We start from the raw sequence: 23,147 nt of genomic DNA, 5'->3' as shown, positions 1-23,147 counted from the left end.
AAAATCAGGTATCTCTTCAACAACATTAATGATGCCACGATGTCTATCGGAGATAAGACACACACATGTGGATCCTCGAACCACATGCTTGCACAGAAGTTTCAAAAACTATTTCAAGGACTCATATGTTTCCTCATCGATAATTGCAAATGCTAAAGGCAATATTTGGTTATTTGCATCTAAACCCACAGCTATAAGAATCTTGTGCTTATACTTCGTGTACAAATGAGTACCATCAAGACTAATTATTTTTCAACAATGTCGAAACCCATCTATACATGGTCGGAAGGCCCAAAACACGTAGTTTAACATCTTGAATGCATAATTATATGTCGGTAAATGGTTTCACTCTATACTTCACAAGGGCACCCATGTATCTTGGCAAAAGACGTACTGATCTCTCCCATGTACCATATACATTTTCCGTCGCTCGCTTTAAACTATGAAATGCCTTACCATATGAGATTTGATAACTTTATCGATCTTTAACAAGCTGGATGACATATTTAATATCACATGAAATATCACACCGAACAATACCATAAATGCTTTTGCAATCATATTTTTGTCAAGGTTATGGTGGTCTAACCCCACCTGGATAGACATACATGTATGTGGACCACTATATTTCGTCATCATGAAATAGCCCAATTTGGATTTTAAAGATGCACGAAGACCCCACCTATAGTTGACAATTGAATATTTATTCTTACAACGAACTTTGCACAAAGTCTTTGTACTCTCCACAATTTGGTATTCACATCGAGCAACTATAACTGAAAAATCCTTAACTGCTGCAATCAAATTCTTCTTGTCTTTAAAAACAATGTTCAGTGCAAAGTTCTCCTCTATCTGTGTGTAATAACTCATATTCGAAGTATATGGGATTCCAACAAAATCAGGGCATTTCTCATCATATATTGTATTAAATAATTGAAGCACAACATATGAGGATGGACCAACATGTGGGACAGATTGACCAATATCGGAAAATGTCGCATTCTCGTCATCACGCTCATATTCATCTGTTTCACTTGCAGTTGTATCAGGTTCAGTAACTATCTCGATTGTGCCAAGGTGAATATCTAATGACAACTCACGCGATCTTTGTTCTTCAGGCATGAAAGGTGTCAATACATGATTCGATCCACCAGTATGTGCATTCAGTGAACAATCGATACCTGCATGATTTGTGTCAACCGAGTACCATAATCTTGCACCAAAATCCCATCCTCGTGTGGAAATCGGCCAACAAACATTTCTTCTACGGTGCCCATAATATACTGATCACATTCCCCTGTTCAATACTCCGAATTAGAATATTTTCATTTACTGTTCCGAAAAAAACAGCAGTAAAATTATCAGCTTCATCATTAAATCCCATTGAATTGAACCCTTCAGTTATACATGGAATGTATGATTCAAGAACCTCAACATGTACATTATGCTCGATGGAATCCGTTTCAATGTACAATTCAATACACTGCATTTTGTTACTAGAATCCAGCATAAACTGTAAATTTTTGTCATCAATGATGTCAAGATGCACTTCTACACAGCGTGACTTGTTCATGTAAGAATATTTTGTTGACAATTTTAAGTTAAATTTTGAAATCTTAATATTTGTCCGCCGGTACACTATTTCCTTCAATTCACGAAAATTAATATATCGTGATACTCGTGTTTCCCTCAACGCGGTGGTACTATATTTTACATTGTGATGTCCTATCATAACATTATCACTTACGAATAAAAGAACCAACACTGTATCCATTCCTAAATAAAAATTAAATAGATCACAAAAAATAAAATTTTGATAGCAAAATTTTTTAAATTACAATTGCATAACAAAATATGGAATAGAATAAATAATACATATTAAAATTTGTTTACATATACTTTGATTTTTATTCTGATTAATGATAATGATGATAATAATAATAATAATAATAATAATGATGATGATGATGATAAAATTGTCTAACGATGCTACTAATATCAATAATAATAATAATAATAATAATTATTATTATTATTATGGTGATAAATTTCATAAATTAATAATAATAATAATAATTATTATTATTATGGTGATAAATTTCATAAATTAATAATAACAAAAATAATTATGGTGATAAATTTCATACAGGGAAAACAAATTAATAGACTACGTATGTGAAATAAAATAATAATAATAATAATAATAATACTGATTTTTTTATATAGTTTTTGAATAATATAAAATAATAATAATAACAACTTGATTTTGAAATAAACAAAGAAATAAGTGATTATAATAATATATTGAAACGTAATTAACCATTTTAATTATAAATTTGATATGTAATATAATAATTAAATAATAATTTATATTCAAAAACTAAATTAACATAATTTATATTAATACTTATCTCAATCTTCAAAATCAAAATTTTATCTGCAAAAAAATAATCACAAATAAATAAATTGTCGATTTCAATCAAACTTGAAAGACAAACTTAATTTATAACATAACTACTTCATATGTTAAAGTGGAAACTGATATTAAGCTGCTCCAACAAGTAAATATATTCGAACACCGAAAGAAAATGTATCATTTCAATCAGCCAAAATAATTCGAAGAATGATAAAAGCAAACGAATGATATACTTCAAAAATCTTATTAGACCAACGAAGAATAATGATAGTAAATATTCTCTAGACGTTCACCAATTATATAAGCAAATATTCTATCAAAAACACGCTATTTAACAGGGCGTGGTAATTGGTTCGCGTAATTTGTGCTTATCGTGATACATCTCATCATTCTGTCACCAAAATTCTAATTATTAATTTTTAATAATTTACATTTAAAAAAATTTAAAAAAAAAAAATCAAGCCACGTCATCCTAGAAGGCGAGAGTTGTTGATTTTTTTATTAAAATTCAAGTCACGCCATCCTAAAAGGCGTGACTTTTATTTTTTTATATAAAAAAAAATTAACAACTCCCGCCGTCTAGGAGAACGTGAGTTGAATTTTTTTTTAAAAAAAAACTAGCAAGTCACACCGTCTTAAGCGCCGTGACTTTAATATTTTTCCCAAAAAAAAAAAAATTGTATCACGTCCTCTCCATAGATTATTAATTTCTATCCCCATGCGTTACTTATTTAAGTCCTTGTTTTATTCAGGTAAACAGTGAAAAAGCCCACTGAAAATGGGGGTAATGACCATGCTCCAGCTGTAGTTGCTACGATTCCGACCATAAAATTCAATCGGGAAGCATTCAGTTCAGTGGCAGATGCACAGTATGTCTAGTATGAATTTCAGATACAACAGTAATTGTTTTCTACTCCAGAAATTCAGTATCTTTATCCGATGCAGATGTACAATATGTTTCGCAAAATACGAAGAGAAAGAAGTATTGAGAATTATGCCGAAGTGGTCACACTTTTCACCTGTCTTGCATTGACATTTGGTTAAGAAAACAGCTTTCCTGTCCAATATTCCGTCTTTCAGTAGATGAATCTTTCGAAGCAAAACAGGGTCACACATATAGGATGTCTACTGCTGAATATTTTGACAGCTCCGAGATTACAATTGAGCATTCTCGACAATGGCTGCTACCAGCTATTGCTCATGCAGTACGCAACCGAAGCAACCAAAGGAATGCAGATTCTGTTTCCATTGACGTGGACTCGAGGGTCTATGGAGAAGCGACATTGAGGTCATAATATAGACATGCTTGAAATTTTGCTTCAATCTGATTGTTGCATCTGTAAGCTCCCAAGAAACCTATTGGGGAAAATGATAAGCATTTGTGTACTCTCCCTTGGATGCGAAGCATAATTTAGATATGTGTTTGAATTTTTTTTTGGTAAATCATGCTTCACATCTCACAGGATTAGGATTGCATTCAAAATTTCTTGTTAAGGTTTGCATGTCATAACAGTATTCCCTAGAGATTGATACGATTATTGTACGGACAATCTGCTTATGATATTTTATCTGATCTTTTATTATTATTTTAAAAAAAACAGATCATAGTTTGTCATTGAATAATTTATTTTATAAAAATTATATTGATCAGATGATTTATGTGACCTCAAAGAACAATCTCACGCATGAGTGGTAGGAGGATTTTTGTGCTGCATGTGATGGTGAAGCTCCCATGGTCGTGAAAAGGTGAAGTTTTACAAAAAGGGTTGAATCTTGAAAACGGGCAAGTGAGATTCTGATAATACTGATAATAATACCTTTCATATTTCTCTGCTAAATTAGCAAATTGAATATCAACGTTGAAGAATAGTAACATTTATATGTTTGATGGATAAGTACCATCTTGTTTAAAAACTGCATCCTCAAATTCTTGCCAATCCATGTGAGGAAATGTGTTTCCTGACACATCTATCAGGACATCCTCAAATTCTTCTTGCTGCTCCTCTGCCAACGAATTTTGCCCCAAATTTTCATTCTTGGTTGTTTCCCTTGATGGGAAATAAATTTCCTGATCCGGATTTTCATTCCAATGACTCTCCGCAGTCAACGGGCTCAGAAACAGCACCTCATTCTGCGAGTTTTTCGGCTGATCGAAAGACTTCTGCAGAGACACTGATGTTTCAGGATTCTGATCTTCAGTACACAACACAATAGACTTCTCATCACTTGTCAACCTGTATCCCACGAACCTGAAGGTAGGTTTAGAACTCGTAGCACTGTTATCATATGTGGATGAAGTACTTTTTATTGTACTCAGAAGCATGTTCTTCGTCTGATCTCTGTATATTTGGAAGTTGGGACTTAACGGACCATTCTGCAGCCAGTGATCTGTTAACCGTGAAGCTCTAAAATTTGTGTAACGGTTGATCGCACCAAAAAGATCTTTCTTCTGTGTGTCCTTGTTTTGCACGATGAAACTTCTTGTGGATTCTTCAGGATTGTTGAGCATGCTTGATCTCTCGATTTCATTCATGGTGCTCGTGCTAGGTACTGAATCGAGAGAGACTTCTTGAGCTCGTTTCAGGCCATTGCGAAATTTCTGCAGAAAGATTTAATTTCCTGTTTCAATGGATTTCACATGATCATTATTTATGATTTTTTATTGAGAGAGTTATTGGTGTTATACTGTCATTTATTAAAATAATTTGGGAATTTAAATGCTAATGCGATCATATCAGGTAAGCATTCAAAATAAAGATTTCATTGTAGTAGATTCTCATCTTGGAGAACCTGTAAATGACTGGCAACGTTTTCTCTTCGAAGCCCTGGTATCCCCATAACCTCTGCGATTCTCTTTGGAACTGCTCCTGCTTCGAATAATGTATAGAACAATTGTCACCAGAAACAATTCTCAAGAATTTTATGGCCAAGTTTTGGTGCAAAAATAAGAGATGAAACTCACTTTCATATCCTAGAATTTCAATGGCATCCAAGAATTTCTGATGCATCTCTTTTGTCCAAACAACTCTTTGTTTCTTTTCCATTAAAGTAGTTTCATCTGTGCTGCATTCATCAGCTGATAATGGAGTAGTGCTCTGTGATATTTTCTTGAACTTTTCTTCCTCTGATGCAAATTGCCAGAGGTTATTAATGTCATCACTGCTCAAGTTATTCAAAATGTATGCTGAGAAGTTGCTTGGTTGGGTTGTAAACTCCATCTTTGCCTTCTCAGGAGACATCACTGCAAATAACATGCGCATAACCGCTTAGTCGAGGTCGATTTCCGTTCTATACTGGAGTTAGACTCGATCAAGTTATCAAAACTTTGAGCTCAATTTTGAGATGGGCTCAGGTGAAACAAACTGAAATTTGACATGATAAAAACTAACCACTTTTATTAGATCTTTCTTCAAACTATTATTTCTAAGAAAAAACCAAAGGTACACTTAGAAAAAAGAATTCAAAATCATTATACTTCAGTATGTAAAAACAAAAGACCTTATATCAAAATTTTATTAATCCAAAGATTTGAAGAACAAAATGCATGCTTACATGTGACAGGAAGATGAAGCTTCTTCTTAATATGTTTCACAATCTCCATCCCATTTGATCCTAACCTTTGAGCATTTGTCAGGACGAGTTCTATCCTTCCCTTTGTCTCCCATATAGAATTCAAAACATCTAAACCACTTCCAGTAGCCAACACTGACACACACATCACAAAAAATATCAACTAAAAGCCTAAAACACAAGTTTAAAACTTCATCCATATCACAAATTATCAACAATTTTATTTTTGGTAGGAGTTGGGGTATGAATCTTAATAAGCGGGCAAAATCAAAATTTCAGAAATATCATATTAAAAAAAAATCATTTGAAAAATAATGACGGCCTCGACTGGAAAACTTGATCGGTTTTCGGTGTTTGACCTTCATAGCTGGTGTGTTGAAGCATATCGGACACAATTCTAGTGCAAGTGGGATCACCATCAGCAACAAGAAGGCAAATTCCTTTGTTCACCATGTATGACTTGAGATTCGTTGACACTTCAAATGTTTTGAGCACATAGGAATAAAATAATTTTCTTTATTGTTTTTAAAAAAAGAAGAAGAAGCAGTCTTCGGCTAGGGAAGTTTTGGCTTAGACCCAAAAATAGCATATGGTTAAAACAAGTCCATATGATAAGAGAGAGATGCAACAGAAAGACTGAGAGAGCATACAACCATGTTAGTCTTGGATTAAAAGATTATCAATATTCATACAATTATATATTAACTTATATATATATATATACACACGCACATGCACGCACTCATGCGCACATATATATACCATCATACATTTCTTACATCCCATATCAAAATAAATTAATTAATAAACTTATATATGTATACACATATACATATACATATATACATTCAACATATATCATTTCTTACATGCCATATCAAAATAAATTAATTAGCGTCTCATGTGTAATTAATAATGAATGAAGAGCAATCTTTACGCGTGACATGCGATAAAAAATGATGACAAAACCTGGACCGTTGGAAATCACAAGGGAGAAAAAAAAATTTCTAGTTCACCAGACTTGAATCCATAAAAAATTACATTTATTCGTAAATAATAAAGGTCATTTGTGTAAATAAGTAAATCCTTTTACCAATGCACGCCACTTAGATTGCTAACAATAAATAAAAAGATTCGAGCATAGAGGCAGGCATGTATAGAGAACCATTTACTCAAGAAAAGCTGACTAGCTAAAATCATAAAGGATTATTTACACTTTCAAGAGTATTGTCAAAACAAAATCCACAACCATACACGGCTCGCCCGTGGATTTACAGGTAACAACAAACATAATAAAGTGACTTAGCCGAACAAGAGACGGCGCCTGACAGACTTGGAATATCCTGAACCAGGCTCTTTCCGTTTGCCTTCAGTCAAACCATGACCATTCCCTGTGTTTTCCTCGTTCTTGTTTTGGCAAAGAATTTTGGAGGAACTATGGAACTCGGTGATGCTTAGCTGAACACTTCATGATGAGGGTGATTCTGAGTTTACCGGTTGCTGCTTCAGACCCTGACGTGCATTTCTTCTTTCGTGATTTCATTTCCTTCAGTTTCTGTCGCAATAGACTTAACGTCGTAAAACATAAAGAGTTACTCTACTTACCCTTGAGAGGGAGGAGATGGATACTAACCTTTTTTTTGAAAAATTTAGTGGCTTTTTCGGGAAATGCGTTATGAAAAAGCTAGATATCTTCATCCGTGGACGAAAAGCAACAGCCATCTTGAAGGCGAATATGAGGGACGTCTGTCTCTTCAAGAAAATCAATAGATTCATCAACTTCCCAACATTCCTCCTCTAGTTGTATATCCGGCTCTTCAAGAAAATCAATGGATTCATCAACTTCCCCAGATTCGTCCTCTTGTACCAATCCCATTGTTTTTGCTCAAATACATATGGATAATTTCATCAATAGGAAAATCTCTCTCTGAAGCAATCTTTCGGCAGACATTAAATCTCCAAGCCTCATTTTTCTTGTTTTCTTTTTCTTTCCTGCCCTGGCATCAAACACCAAACTCAAATTAAGATCAGAAGAGCAAAAGGTAAATGTATTATCAACAAATGAAGTGTTTAAGACTAATATAGCATTAGAAAAGGACGACAACGCATGAATAAAGGCCTAAAAAGTCACATGATGAACAGACACATTTGAATCCTACTGACCTTCTGCCAGCAACTCTTGCCAGCATTCGAACTGCAATATTCACAAGAAAATTTGAGATGAGCCTTTTGTTGCCCGGATGCCCACAGTGTGAACAATGAGGATAATTAGGCTTTGGTGAATTTTCATTAGAACTTCGTGCAAGTTCACCTCCAGATTCAATATTTCCCTGAATAACCAGTGGATCTCCTTTTGCTATTTTATTCAACCTGAGGAACATGAAAGAGATTTACAAACTTCATTTTGATTTTAACTTCCAATGACTAAAAAATACATACACGGATGTAAAAGATAGAATGCATGTGCACATGTAATTGAACATTAACCTATCCAATATTTCTTCTTCATTAAAACATTTGACAAAACGAAGAGCAGTATCAAGCCCAATTCCCTGGACACCACTTAAATATTGCTCACTTCCAACCAACAGAGAAACAGCGATCAAATGCTTCCTCTTAAGCCCAAGACCAGCTTCAATGTCAGCTACATGGTAGCATTCCAATGGCTCCTGCTCATTATTGGATACAAGTGTTGTGAAATTAAAATTAACACAAAAAGAACAGATACAATAACACCAACAGATTCAGATTTTAAATTACTTTTTAAATTTGTATTCACATGACTATTTTAAGCGCAATTGTGCAAATACAATCTACACAACCTTTAGAGGAAGTAAAAGATCCTTTCTAAATGACATTCAACTCTCCTTCACTTTAGGTCTGTAACAAGAATTTTAGTATGCTTCGTAAATATTTGAGGACAAAAATAAAATCAAGTTCATCTTGAAACAGATCGAATACTGGCTTTTGAGTTTGGGCTGGAACCGCTTGATAACTCATTGGGCCCCATAAAGAAAGGCATCGTTGTTGGCAGTAATACAAACATCAAGATGTCCTACACTATTTAACTGTGCACAGAGTGCTTCAGCTTCCCCTTTCACTTTTAAAACTGGCATTCCCAGGAGTTCCAGCAAATCCTATCAGAAAACATTTACAAACTCTGATAAGTCCCATTTTGTGAACGACTTCTGACATTAGAAGCAGTCAAGCATTAACTCGCTCCATGGATAAAGTGTGCATAATAAAATTCATGTTTTTTTCTCAAAGAAAACATCTTGGACTAAATTATAACTATAATTTATTTCGATTAAATAATAATCTGCTTGGTAATTTTGCGCATGTTGACAAGAAACTTGACAAGTGATGGACAAAATGGCATTTGCATCTATAAGTAGCATTGGGATGGAAGAATTTCAAACTTAGTCATTTCAAATCCATGATTTATATGGATCACATATGTTTGGATGCCTTTCAATTCCGTAAATTTTCAAATCCTTAAAAGATTTGAAGTTGTTGCAGTCAAAATGATTGATTCCAAATCCTTCATCTCAAATCCCAAGTTCAAATCATCTTGCAAAATGCAAAAATTTTCAATCCAATCACAACTTAAGTCACATTTGCAGTAAATTATAACTTTCACAATAAAATCCCACAACTTCACTCACAGCACATTCTTCCACGCATTTCCTAAATGCCCAGTTTCTTTCAACCGAGGCAGCCTCTTCCGCCTCGAGCTGGCTTGATAAATCCAAGCCCGATGCTCTGCAATACCGTGCTATTCTTGCACGGGACTTTAAAGGGGATGGAGTCCCATCAAGATCAAAAACCTGGAAGGCTCCAAACTGCAAATTAATCACATATATATATATCATAAATCAAACCCTAATTACCACCAAATCAATTTCAAACCCCCCCAGACAAACTTACACGCACAAGATTGACAAGGGTGCACACTGAAATCAAAACCGGTAAACTCCACTCAAGTAAGTAAATGCTCCTTCACATATGCCACTAGCCGTGATTAGTTAACATGGATCTTCACTACTTTCTGGGCCTTAAACAAAATGGACTCCTGCAAAGCTGGGCTCTTCAACCAGTTTCTATTTCGTAGAGCAAATTCTTTGCCTCGACTCTTTTTCTTTTCGAGCTAAAAGCTATTTGTAATAATGAAATCTCGAGTTTAATAGCTCTCGTTAAATTTAGAATCTTCGTATCAAATAGATCACAAGTCATTGACGAGTTCTTTAGTTTATTAAATTTTACTTTAAATCATGTTGAAGAATTTAAAAAAATAATAATATAAAGAATTTTGATTGACTCCAAAGCACGTTTTCTAAATGCTATCTTTTAAGAGATGTTTCTCGATCTCTTTCAGGATACAATGGAGAAAACAAGTTTATTCAAGACCCTTTGAATCTGATGATGCACTTCTATTTATAGATAACGTGGAGACAATTCTGAACGGACATGACTCTTAGCCAAACAACACTTCTTTTCTGAAGTGACACATGCATCCGTTCATGAACCAAAGCGTCAACTCGTGAATAGTCATGAGGTTTCTGAAGATTCTGGAAATATGAAAATAAATTTCTGAAAATATTCTAACAATTCCCCCCATTTTCAAAATTTTAGATAGTAAAATAAAAATACATAGGATAAAACTTTGAATTGGCTGCACCACCAAAGTAATTGCCTACGTACCCTTTCAGGATCAAGCCATTGTAGTTAAAACAATGCATCATTAATAATAAATAGCACATAAATGAAAGTAGCTTTTGACTTTGAACTTCCACTTTAGTAAACAACTCAAGGTTTAGTTAAGGTACTATGGTGAACGAGTCTTGAACCAAGGACCCTTATAAAACCAACCGGAGTCATCACACATACTATTATTCATTCAAAATATTTGTCTTATTTTGTTCCAACGCATTACTGGCCATGCGTAATATCCCGATTTCGTGAGTGCTCTAGAGATGGTCTATAAGATCTCATAGAAAACGGCCTGATTTCCACACTCATATAGGTAATTCCCTCAAAGTGATTCTGCGAGTCACTTACTCTCATAGTTGAATTTATTAAGGAACTATATCCAGCCTCTTACATGCAGAATTTCCACATTAGAGATTTTGAGATAGGGGTTTAAATGAATACTCTAATGTCTCTTCTAAGTTATTCTTTAACTTGTTAGTACCCTTTGAACATTGTCTGTATTTCAAAACATAAGTTGGGTTCCTGTTAAGTAACTATAATCACATAGACCTTAACCTCATTCCTTTTGATGTTTTTGTTATCAAATCTCTAGCAAGTCCTTTCGTCAAAGGATCTGCTAAATTTTTGTTCGACTCTACATAGTCAGTTGTAATAACTCCTTGCTTGAGTAAATTATGTATAGACTGATGTCTAAGACTGAGATGTCGCTGCTTACCATTGTAAGTCTTGTTTGCTACCTTATACAAAGTAGCTTTGCTGTCACAATAAATCATCACAGCTGGAGATGGCTTATCCCAAATGGGAACATCTATCTATAGATTTCTCAACCAGTCAGCCTCTTTGCTTGCATCAGCTAAAGCAATAAATTCTGCCAACATGGTTGAATCTGATATACATGATTGTTTCTTAGAACACCATGATATAGTCGCACTTACAATGTAAAAATCCAACCAGTAGTAGATTTTGAATTTGATTCAATGTTATTCCAACTTGCATCACTGTAACCTTCAAGTACAGTTGGATATCCTTGATAATGCAATCTGTAGTTAATAGTTCCCTTCAGATATTTAAGAATTCTTGAAATTGCATCCCAATGTTCTTTACCTGGATTACTAGTAAAACGACATAACAGACCAACTGCATATGCTATATCCGGTCTTGTGCAATGCATGGCATACATAAGACTTCCAATCACACTGGCATATTGCATTTGATCATAACATCGACCAGTATTCTTCATCAACTTAATACTAGGATCTATAGGGGTAGAAACTGCATTATCTTCTAAATGACCATATCTTTTAAGTATTTCTTTGATATAGTGAGATTGAGACAATAATACATTTCATCTTTTCTCATTAGCTTGATTCCTAAAATCACATTAGCTTCTCCCAAATCCTTGATATCAAAATTAGATTCTAGATATTGTTTCGTTTCATTTACGCATTCCATATTAGAACCAAATATGAGCATATCATCAACGTATAAGCAAACCAAAATGCACATGTTATTCGTATATTTTGAATAAATACATTTATCTGCATGGGTGCTTGTTTTAGTCCATACAACGACTTTACTAATTTACAGACTTTCTTTTCTTGCCTAGGTAAAACAAAACCGTCTGGTTGCTCCATATATATCTCTTCTTCTAAATCACCATTTAGGAAAGCCGTTTTTATGTCCATTTGATGAACAACTAATTTGTGAATTGAAGCAAGAGATAATAACACACAGATGGATGATATCCTGGACACGGGAGCATATGTGTCAAAGTAGTCTATACCATGGCGTTGTTTGAAACCTTTAGCTACTAATCTAGCTCGTATTTATTTATAGAGCCGTCTGTATTAAGTTTTCATTTGAAAATCCATTTGCATCCAATTGGTTTGGAACCACGAGGTAGATCAACCAATTTCCATGTTTGATTTATCATAATGGATCTCATTTCATCATTAACTGCTTCTTTCCAAAAAACAGCATCTCTTGAAGTCATAGCTTCTGAAAAAGTTACAGGCTCACTATCATCATTCTGAGAAAACTTAGTTTGGTGTGTAATGTTATTTACATCACCTTCCACTAAGTATGTTACAAAATCAGAACCAAATGATTTTTCTTTCCTTTGCCTTTTATTTTTTTCTAACAGCAGTACTATCCAAGGATTCTTCATGAGCTCTCTTGGATGAGTTATGAGTAGGGTTATTTTCAATTTGAGGTAAAGATGAAGACTTGTATAAATGTTCAAAAAATTCAGCATCTGCGGATTCAAATATGTCATTTGATTCTAGTTTTAGAAATCTATATGCAATACTATTTCTAGAGAATCCAATAAAGACACATTTATAGGTTTTATTTCCTAACTTAGTAATCTTAGGGTTTGGTTTTCTCACAGATGCAAGAAATCCCCATACCTTGAGTCGACTGAGATTTGGTTTTCGATTGAACCATGATTCATATGGAGTATTGCTAATTCTTTTCATAGGAATTCTGTTTAAAATATAGCAGGCACTTAGAAGTGCCTCACCCCACCAATAATCAGGTAATCCGGAACTGATCAACATACAATTTACCATTTCAATTAAAGTCCTATTTTTTCTTTCAGCAACACCATTCGATTTGGGCGAATATGGTGGTGTGAACTCGTGAATTATACCATTTCTTTCACAAAATTTTGCAAGCTCTGTAACTTGATATTCACCTCCTCTATCGGAACGTAGGACTTTAATTTTACGATTCAATTGATTCTCAACTTCTGCTTTATATATTAGAAATTTGCTCAGAACTTCATCTTTGCTTTTAAGTAAGTAAACATAAGCATATTCCGAATAATCATCTATAAAGGTGACAAAATACGTGTTTCCACCACGAGATACTTTACTATGTAAATCAGACACATCAGAATGTATAAGTCCTACTAATTCTGTTGTTCTTAATGAAACAGATTTATGTGGTTTGCAAGTGATTTTTCCTTGAACACAAATATCACACTTTTGAATATTATCCATTTTGCATTTCGATATTATTCCTAAGTTGTGCATGTTCTTAACAGATTTATAATTTACATGTCCTAATCTAGCATGCCACAAAGATAAAGAATCAACAATATAAGCAGAATTATCTTTTAATATATTCATCTTAAACATGCCATTACAAGAGTAGCCCTTTCCTACAAACACATTATTCTTGGATATTACAAGGCTGTCAGACTCAATGACCAACTTAAATCCTCCTTTGTTAAGACGATCTCCAGAAATCAGATTCTTTGTCATTTCGGGCACATGATACACTTCATTCAATGTCAGTGGTTTGCCTGATGTGAACTTTAGAAGTACTGTTCCAATTCCAGTAACTTTGGCACGAACATTGTTCCCCATTTTCACCTCTCTTCCATCAGTGCATTCTTTGTAAGTTTTGAAAATTGACATATCATAACTTACATGAACAGTGGCCCCTGTGTCCAACCACCATCCTTCTTCAAAACCAATTGAGTTGGCTTCCTCTACTACAGCGGTGAAATTCGAATCATCATTTCCAGCAATCATATTAATCTGTTTTCCTCTGAAGTTATCATCCTTGATGAGCTTTCTGCAATCTTTGGCAAAATGATCAGGTTTCTGACAATAGTAACAATTGCCTTTCTGTTTTTTCTGAGGAGGAAATCCATTGGACATCAGATTCTTCCTCTTTTTCCAGTTTTTATGGTTCGTAGATGTTTCTCCTTGAACCATATTAGCTTTTCCAGCCTCCTGATCAAAATTCTCTCGCTTACGAGAGTCCTCCTCAATACGCAGATGACGCATGAGGGATTCCAAAGTATGTTTACTTTCATCATGTTTCAGTTTCTTTTTATAGCCATTCCAGGAATAAGGCAATTTTGTAATTATGGCTCCAACTTGAAAAGGCTCAAGCAGAGTAATCTCAGCATTCTTAAGATTGCTAACAATTAACTGTAAATCATGAACTTGATCAAGAACAGGTTTACTTTCAGACATCTTGAAATCGAAATAGTTACCTATCAGGAACTTCTGATTACTTGCCTCTTCGATACGGTATTTGTTTTCCAGTGCCAACCACAACTCCTTCGCTGTTTCAATTGTTCTGTGCGTGCTGCCAACGCATGAAATTATAACCATTGAAGCGGTCGAGACGAACTAGATCCTGATTCATCACTTGAATGGACTGTGCCACAAAATCATTCAGAATTAAATCCTTGAATGAAGACATCTCTTAAAACTGTTGAAGAATTTTAAAAAAAAAATAATATAAAGGATTTTGATTGACTCCAAGGCACGTTTTCTAAACGCTATCTTTTAAGAGATGTTTCTCGATCTCTTTCAGGATACAATGGAGAAAACAAGTTTATTCAAGACCCTTTGAATCTGATGATGCACTTTTATTTATAGATAACGTGGAGACAATTCTGAACGGACATGACTCTTAGCCAAACAACACTTCTTTTCTGAAGTGACACATGCATCTGTTCATGAACCAAAGCGTCCACTCGTGAATAGTCATGAGGTTTCTGAAGATTCTGGAAATATGAAAATAAATTTCTGAAAATATTATAACTGATCAGTGTTCTAAAAATGATGTCAATAGCCGGAAGGTTGGATCTTGCTTTTGAAGATTGGGTCGGACCTTCGGAATTTGGAAGTACAAACATGAATGTTAGAAGACAGCCGGTAGGTTGTTCCGACGTAGCCCCTCTGACGGTCAAGTCAGAGAATAGAAAACATAGGGAATATTGTGTATGTCTAGAATGAGTACTGAATGTATAATGAATAAACAATTACCGGAATTTGTGACTGGGATTCTTCAATGACTAAACCGACAGAGTCTTGATTCTGTAGGACTCTGGATTCTCAGAATCTTTGATAAGATTGAATTAAATCTCTACGAGATTTGTCTCTACAAGCTACGCACTAATATATATGAGTGGGAGCTCCTTGAGGCATGAGCCCGTCTACTACCCGGATTTCTATTGGAGCTCGGCTCGGGTGGTCGATTGAGACCTTCTCGATCGATGCGATAATGTATTCTGGGAGGTAGGCTCGGGCCATGATGGGAGTCGGCCAAGGAGCTCGTCCACTTCTTGCTAATCTATGAGATAATGATTATATAAGAGCTCGGCTGAGATGAACTCTTGGATGACCTTCAACTGAATCTAGATAAACGGGCTTTGGCCATGAAGACGACTTTCGTAATTCCCTAAATATTGGACCTGAATTCTCATGGGCTCTCGAGAGTGGGCCGAGTCTATCTCCTGATGTATCAAAGAAGAACAAAAAAAATGGATTTAAGCTAGAAGAAAAATATTTGATTCGAGCAAAAGAAAAAGAGGTTAAATCAAAGGTGACCATATTAAGCATGAGTAAGCAGGATTATACGTGAACTTTTAAAATAAAATTTTAAGTTGGAATAATTTTTAATTTTTAGTTTTAAGTTAACTTTAAATTTTTTTTTTTGGTGAAAATTATTTAAAATTTTCAATATTAAATATTTGATAATATATATTTTTTTAAAAAAACATTATACATATACCTAAAGGTTCTTTAATGGTTACTTTTAAAGGTAAAATATTTATAAGATTTATAAATTTATTCTTAAATTTTGTATGTTTATGTGTTCCTTATTGTTTTACTTGATATAACTAAATTATAATAAAAATTAAAAATGTATTTCATGTCTGATCTTGTATTAAATTCATAAAATTTGACTTTTTCTTCGCACTTGTTAGAATCTTGATTTCAATAAAGTTGTAAAAAGTAAATAAAATAAAATAAAAGGTTTATGTTATATATATATATATAACAATACATGTACTTTTTATCCAACGTATGGTTGTATAAATCCTACTCCACAATCCTTGCCGAGTGGTCTATGGTTTTGCCAAAATGCTATTTATATGAATTTTTTGTGAGACAGGTCTCCGACTCGATTCAACTTATGAAAAATATTATTTTTTATGTCATAAATATTATGTTTTTCTCGCATATATAAACTAAGTCGATCCGTGAGACCGTAAGCAACATGAAGAAGAATAAGCTCTTGATGCCTTTGTATTCGTCTAAAGTATTCACTAAAAAAAACAAACCCTTTAAATCAAAATTCCAAAATCAACGAAGAGTAGTAGTATATATTTGTAAAGTGGGAAATTTTAGCGATAAATTTTTAGCAATATGGATTTCATGTGATTTGAAGGAATTTGGCGATTAAAATGCCTTCAAATCTTATATTATACGTTCAAAGCACCCATTAATGTGAGGCCGTCTTCCATATTTTTAACCAATTTTTCTGACGATAATGTACCAATCATAACTCCAAAGAAAAAAAACATTAAAATAACACAAAAATTTCAGTGAGATTGTCTCACGTTAGAACCGTACCTTTTATGAGGTCAATCAAGTGTTGTCTCAGGAACCGGCCCAATAAAAGGCCTTTTATATACATAAATATATATATATATATATATATATATATATGAATGTATATGTTATTTGTTCTTTAACTCACTCAAAATCTCAACCCCGATTTTTGTTCTCATTCAACAAATAAAGTTTACAGTCCCCTAGTTCTATTAAGCTTGAAGGTAAGTAATTTTCTTCATGATTTATGATTTATTTCTATTTCAAATCGTCTTTATAAATACACATTTATATTTATATTTGTAGATTAATCTATCAAAGGATACTCACTGAAAATGAAATTTACTTGCGATATGGGTACTATAATGTGTTTAGAGATCATATTAATTAAATATATAACTAAAGCACACATCACATTATTTAAATTCTTTAATGAGTTATAATTGAATTATGAGTTTTATATAAATTTAATGCGCGACTTGTGTAATTAATAAGTGAATAGTCTAAGGAAATAAAATAAATTGTGAATAGAGTTTGAATGTGTGGACTGTTGAAAGATGAAATTAATTGTTTTTTGGGATTTCTTTGTCATTTTATTTTGTTGTTGTTTCGATTCAAAGAATTCTTTGATTTTGTAGTTTCTACTATCATAGAGACTAAAAGTGTAGTTTATACAAGAATTATCTTCGATCAACAATATCGCAAGATATACTAAATGAGCCAACTATGTTGTCGATTGAGAAAGAAATGGTCTGACAATTGGATTACATAGATTTGATAAATATTTTCGCCTCTAAAAAACTAGACGAGTATTATTTATGTAGTTATTTTAAATATTTATTGAGTTGTTATTGATGTAATATTGATTTTGATATATTTATGTATTTATTAGTATATTTGTTATTTGCAAATTGAATTTTATATTTATTACTGCAACAAGAGGTTATGAGATAAATCTCCGACTTAACTTAACTCACGAGAAATATTTACTTTTTATGTCAAAAGTATTATTTTTCATGATATATATGAATCAGATCGATCCGTCTCATGGATATACGTTCATGATATCGTCTCACAGAGATATACGTTTCAAAATCTTTAAATGATGTGATGCATAACTAAAAAAAGATACGAAACATATTTTTTTTTGGAAAAATGTTTCAAAGTAGGTTTGCATCATCTCATTACTCTACATGTTGCTTTGACTTTTTTTGTTCCGGAAAGTTGTTCGTATAATTGGATCTTAAAAAGTAGACTTCGTCTTAAACTTTATGTATTTTGACTCTTTTTTTATGCATGCAATAAATGAAGACAAAATATCAATTTCCGTCATGTATGTATTGATTTGTCATTTTAGTCTTACATGTTTCATTAAGTCAATTATATTCTTGTAAATGTATTTTTTTAATTTTTAATATCAATTTTAGATTTTTCGTCAAAATCAAGTAACTATATGATTAATATCATTATTAAAATTATAATTACGTTGTCCAACACACATACATATTTCAAGATTATTTTTTAACAACATATATATAAAAATTTAATATTAATATTGGTCATTTAATAACATTGTTTTTGAAATATTAACTAAAATTGTAAAAAAAAAGTACTATAATTAATATAATGAAATATATGTGATTAAAAATATCATATGTCAATACATACATAAATAAAATTGGCATTTTACAGGTCTTCTTGCCTAACTCTTGCTTCCCAAGTGGGGTTTTTTTTAAAAATATTATAAATTAATAAAATCATTTTAAAAATATTGCAAAATGAAAAGTGTTAAAACTAGTACAATCCGGGACTTACTGTCCCGGATTCATATTTTTAATTATTTTTTTTCTGAATCCGTGCTTTCGCGACGGTGTTGGATTAAACCGTCGTCAATAGCGACAATTTAACTAAACATCGTCGCCAATAGCAACGGTTTAACAAAACATCGTTGCTATTAGCGACGGTTTAAACAAAAACCGTCACTAAGACAAGGATTCAAATGTTCCGTGACAGTCTGCTACGGATTCTATATCGTGACCCTTTCTCGTCATGCTCTTCATTTTATCACCCAAGCCGAGCAACTTAGGAGCAAAATTATTTTTTTCGAGCACCGAGCATCGAACATTTGTTCCATCACCGATCTTCAGACTTTTCCATTTAATTATTAGCATAACTCTTCTGCATTTTTCAGAATATTAAGAGGTAATAATATTTTTTTTGTTTAGTATATTTTATATTGTTTGTTCATTATACCAGTTTTAAGTAATAACAATATTTATAATATTAATTCCGTCAAAAAAAAATAGTTATAATATTAATTGTATTATTGGAATTGTAATACTGTAATTTAGGATTTTTGGAATAATAATAACTATACTTAATTTAATTAAAATAATTATATTTACGTGATATAATATTATATCTACAATAATTACAAAATTTAATTAATATACTTAATTTAATTACAATAATTATATTTACTTGATATAATATTATATCTACAATAATTTAAATAATCTTTTACTATTTATTAAAGTTGAGCATACTAGAGTAATTAAATTGTGTCTTGGTCTGTTTTTTAAACTACTTAAAATACCCTTCACCCCCACTTCATCACTCCACGTTCTTAAACGCATCACTTGGATTTTCCCATGTTCAATTTCCCACCCAGATTGTTCAATCTCAGTCTAATATTTTTTTCTTCTCTTCTGTGAAAGATCCTTCTCTTCCGTGAAAATTAAAGCTTCTCAAAACTTGACCGATCTTCAATCCCACTTCAAACCCATCAACTTTTTGAAGGTTTCATTTTTATCTCTTTCTCTACTCTGTAATATTTTTACACCTTATATTTGTTTTCCAATTTTTTTATTCATCGTTTGAATTGGGTAAATTGTTCCTCTTCAGTGCCCATCGACTCTGAGGACTTAGATTCTATCAATGAGTTTATGAAATCTCGGGTACTTTTAATGTTTTGCATTTGTTTAATTTATGCATTCTTTTGACTAGCTTTATTGGGAGAGAAAATGCTTATATTATTCGATTATTTGAAGTCATCAGCTAAAAGGGCTTGCCTAATTTTCGTGCGAATTTTATGCTTTTGAATGCTGATAGTAGCATACAAAGATTAATTGTTTGACTAATTTTCTGTGTAAACTACTTTGCATTTACAATTTGTATTGATAAGATGAGAAATGCAGAAACCATTTACTTGCATTTTGATTTTTCCTTCCCTCTGGGTTCAGTTCCACCGTATTACTAACTATTGTGGTGCGAATGACTGTGGCTTGGAGGAGAAATGTGCAGAAAGGATGAAAACAAGACTACGTTGAATTTGCCGTAGATTTTGTGACTTCCATCTTGCTTGAAGTTGGTTTAGTTAGCTCATGATTTTTTCTGAGTGTTTTATTCGCAAAGAGGGAATGAAAAATCGGTGCGGTGCTCTATATGTATATTAGGGCTTAAGGAGTCCGGAAAAGCTCTTGATTGAGGCGAAGAGAATTGTGGACATCAGAACAGCGATTTTGGACTCCAATCTGGCGAGCTTTGCTAAAAATGTAAACGTAAGTGATGATGTTTCTAAAAAGGGTAAGGGCATGCCTCGAGATAGAAGGCAAGGTCTTGGCCTTGCTCGAAAACGAGCACCATTTTCTTTGAAGACAAGTCTCAGGTAAAGACTGTAGTTTATGAGTTTTAATAACATAAGTTCTGAGAGACTCATTTGATTCATATGTGATTGACTAAATGGTAATTTTTCTACATTAACAGTCAGCCTGTAAGCCTGTAACCATCTCTGGACATCGATAAGCTCCAAGACCCAGATGAATTTTTTGATGCATACGAGAGGCTGGAAGGTAATTTTTTAAATGCTATTTCTCTAATTATTCCCATGTGCCATGCATTTGTTTGGAAATCATGATATCATTATAAATCATTTCAGAGGCAAAAAAAGAAATACAAAAACAGTTGGGTAACAGTATGGACAATGTAAACGAGTTCAAACCATCAGCAAAGCCACGCCTTCGTCGATAAGGAATCTTGGGGTATGCGTAGATTTTGTTACTCATCTTGATTGAGATGTGTTTCATCGTTGATTGAATATCTTAAGGAGACTTTTGACTTCAAAGTTTACAACTGCATGACTGGCAAATGATTCTGTGACAGGAAGTCATATCACTACAGGCACCGCTACCCATCAGTGTCTTTTGAAAATGATATGTTATACTCCCAAGAAGTAGATGAGCAGCATGTGCCAAGTGTACCTAGAGACGAACCAGCAGAAAAGTTAATCACCCTCAATTCTAATCTAAATTTTGATTCAGATGAAATTGAATCAGTTGGTCAGGAAATTTTGTTGTAATAGTCTATTTTTTCATCACCAATTAGTTCCATTCTGGTATTCAAATTCTGGAATTGAACATCATCAAACCTTGGGTTTTTTGATACATGCAAATGCAATAAGCAAATTATTTGTGATAATATATGCAATTGCAATAAGCGAATTGAACATGGTGCTCTAAAGTTTGTACTCATTTCTCATTTATACTTTGACATTGATGCAAAGTTGAGACTTTTAGGTATGACTTCTTAGGTTAATTTACAGTTTTTCATAATTATCATTTTTTCATATCTTTTTCATCATATTTAGTGTATCAAAAAGGTCCTATTTTATTTATTTTTGTCTTTGGCTGTGTTGATGACAACCTTTAGTTTTTTAAAAAACTCATTTCTCATTTATAGTCTGACAATGATGCAAAGTTGAGACTTTTAAGTATGGCTTCTTAGGTTAATTTACAATTTTTCATATCTTTTTCATCAATTTTTCATATTTTTTTCATCATATTCAATGGATCAAAATAGTCCTATTTTATTTATTTTTGTCTTTGGCTGTGTTGATGACAACCTTTAATTTTTTTTTTTAAATTCAGTTTTCACATGTTAATGACAACCTTTAGTTTTAAAAAAATTTCATTACAACGCTTTATAATTGTTTGTTATTGTTTTATGTTAATATTTGAGTTCTGGTGAGACTTTTTATTATCAAATACTCCAATTTATAATGCTTGGAAACATTACAAACGATCAAATAAAAGAAGTTTATCAATTCTACTTTATTTGCCATGTATTTAGCAAAATACTTGCAATTATTTACATTTTTTTCTGTCATATCAATTTTTTATAGCACGTTTTAATATATTGTTCTATTTATTTTGTATGTTTATGTTGTACCATGATATGATTTGATAAAATGAATATTTTTTTATTACGTTAGACCAGAGTTGGTTTAGCTTATGCATAAAATGCTTAAAGATAATTACAACTGTAATTGTTTTTTGTTCTATTTATTAGCTGAATGTGGAAGACAAATTTTAGGTTTTTATATTCAATAAATTTTTGTTTGATGATATTCTCATATTGTTTGGATAATCTTTTGACTATTTGTTTACTTCTTTTACATTGAAGTTTATCATTATTTCACATGAGATGATATTACTGCTTCAAAATATTTATTTAAGTTTTGGGGTCATTTGCCTTTCATGGATCAAGTACAAAATATTTTGGTGTCATAATGTTGTAATATCATGAATGTTTAATATATTAGCCTCATATATTCATGACACATACAACGTGTGTGCCTCGGTGGCTAGTTATATTTAATTTACGTGATATAATATTATATCTACAATAATTACAAAATTTAATTAATATACTTAATTTAATTACAATAATTATATTTACTTGATATAATATTATATCTACAATAATTAAAATAATTATATTTAATTTACGTGATATAATATTATATCTACAATAATTACAATATGTAATAACTATACTTAATTTAATTACAATAATTATATTTACTTGATATAATGTTATATCTACAATAATTACAATAGTTATATTTAATTTACGTGATATAATATTATATATACAATAATTACAATATTTAATAATTATACATAATTTAATTACAATAATTATATTTACTTGATATAATATTATATCTACAATAATTACAATAATTACAAGTTCTGTAATATTATCTCTTTTATCTCTCCCAAATTCTTCTTTGTCTCATCCAAGTTATA

The 23,147-nt window shown here is 32.4% G+C and overlaps 2 protein-coding genes and 2 long non-coding RNA genes across 14 annotated transcripts; 2 read left to right on the top strand and 2 right to left on the bottom strand.

The window, feature by feature from the left end:
* Nucleotides 1-3,376: 3,376 nt before the first annotated feature.
* On the bottom strand, nucleotides 3,377-6,721 carry LOC142532062 (putative two-component response regulator ARR21). 2 transcript variants are annotated; one of them, XR_012816467.1, is made up of 6 exons: nucleotides 6,346-6,721; nucleotides 5,969-6,121; nucleotides 5,379-5,657; nucleotides 5,207-5,283; nucleotides 3,576-5,015; nucleotides 3,419-3,468 (listed from the first exon to the last, which is right to left on the bottom strand). XR_012816467.1 is itself a non-coding variant. In XM_075638377.1 (5 exons), the coding sequence occupies exons 1-5, from the start codon at nucleotides 6,437-6,439 to the stop codon at nucleotides 4,293-4,295; spliced, it is 1,326 nt and encodes a 441-aa protein (XP_075494492.1). In that variant the 5' UTR covers nucleotides 6,440-6,721; the 3' UTR covers nucleotides 3,377-4,292. The 2 variants fall into 2 exon arrangements, 1 of the variants encoding a protein (XP_075494492.1); XM_075638377.1 differs by having other exon boundaries at nucleotides 3,377-5,015.
* On the top strand, nucleotides 4,728-5,099 carry LOC142532063 (uncharacterized). The gene is made up of 2 exons (XR_012816468.1): nucleotides 4,728-4,832; nucleotides 4,913-5,099. It is a non-coding gene; the product is annotated as an uncharacterized LOC142532063 (long non-coding RNA).
* Nucleotides 6,722-7,145: 424 nt separating the features above from the next.
* Nucleotides 7,146-10,123, bottom strand: LOC142531384 (flap endonuclease GEN-like 1). 9 transcript variants are annotated; one of them, XM_075637487.1, is made up of 6 exons: nucleotides 9,914-10,123; nucleotides 9,640-9,828; nucleotides 8,809-9,123; nucleotides 8,426-8,655; nucleotides 7,620-8,356; nucleotides 7,146-7,541 (listed from the first exon to the last, which is right to left on the bottom strand). In XM_075637487.1, exons 3-5 carry the CDS (start codon nucleotides 8,842-8,844, stop codon nucleotides 8,074-8,076), a joined length of 549 nt encoding a protein of 182 aa, XP_075493602.1. In that variant the 5' UTR covers nucleotides 8,845-9,123; nucleotides 9,640-9,828; nucleotides 9,914-10,123; the 3' UTR covers nucleotides 7,146-7,541; nucleotides 7,620-8,073. The 9 variants fall into 9 exon arrangements, with proteins under 9 accessions (XP_075493602.1, XP_075493601.1, XP_075493599.1 ...); XM_075637486.1 differs by having other exon boundaries at nucleotides 9,643-9,828; XM_075637484.1 differs by having other exon boundaries at nucleotides 9,652-9,828.
* A 9,605-nt stretch (nucleotides 10,124-19,728) lies between these two features.
* LOC142531275 (uncharacterized) lies at nucleotides 19,729-21,867 on the top strand. Of its 2 annotated transcripts, none has more exons than XR_012816244.1 (6): nucleotides 19,729-19,857; nucleotides 19,963-20,015; nucleotides 20,514-20,725; nucleotides 20,824-20,909; nucleotides 20,996-21,098; nucleotides 21,220-21,867. It is a non-coding gene; the product is annotated as an uncharacterized LOC142531275 (long non-coding RNA). The 2 variants fall into 2 exon arrangements; XR_012816245.1 differs by having other exon boundaries at nucleotides 19,963-20,424; nucleotides 20,996-21,104.
* The last annotated feature ends 1,280 nt before the right edge of the window (nucleotides 21,868-23,147 follow it).

This window comes from Primulina tabacum, chromosome 17 (assembly GCF_025594145.1).
Source record: "Primulina tabacum isolate GXHZ01 chromosome 17, ASM2559414v2, whole genome shotgun sequence".
NCBI lineage: Eukaryota > Viridiplantae > Streptophyta > Magnoliopsida > Lamiales > Gesneriaceae > Primulina > Primulina tabacum.
The sequence above is the reverse complement of the archived record's forward strand: the minus strand, read 5'-3'. Positions and strand labels throughout refer to the sequence as shown.

What these genes read in the sequence shown, in the direction of transcription:
- LOC142532062 (XM_075638377.1), bottom strand. Translation starts at nt 6,439, where the DNA reads ATGGTGAACAAAGGAATTTGCCTTCTTGTTGCTGATGGTGATCCCACT. An exon ending in GCTTCATCTTCCTGTCACAT is followed by an intron (nt 5,658 to 5,968) that starts GTAAGCATGCAT and finishes TGTTATTTGCAG; the next exon opens with TGATGTCTCCTGAGAAGGCA. An exon ending in ACGTTGCCAGTCATTTACAG is followed by an intron (nt 5,016 to 5,206) that starts GTTCTCCAAGAT and finishes ATCTTTCTGCAG; the next exon opens with AAATTTCGCAATGGCCTGAA.
- LOC142531384 (XM_075637487.1), bottom strand. Translation starts at nt 8,844, where the DNA reads ATGTCATTTAGAAAGGATCTTTTACTTCCTCTAAAG. An exon ending in ATCTTTTACTTCCTCTAAAG is followed by an intron (nt 8,656 to 8,808) that starts GTTGTGTAGATT and finishes AATAATGAGCAG; the next exon opens with GAGCCATTGGAATGCTACCA. An exon ending in ATTCTATCTTTTACATCCGT is followed by an intron (nt 8,357 to 8,425) that starts GTATGTATTTTT and finishes CATGTTCCTCAG; the next exon opens with GTTGAATAAAATAGCAAAAG.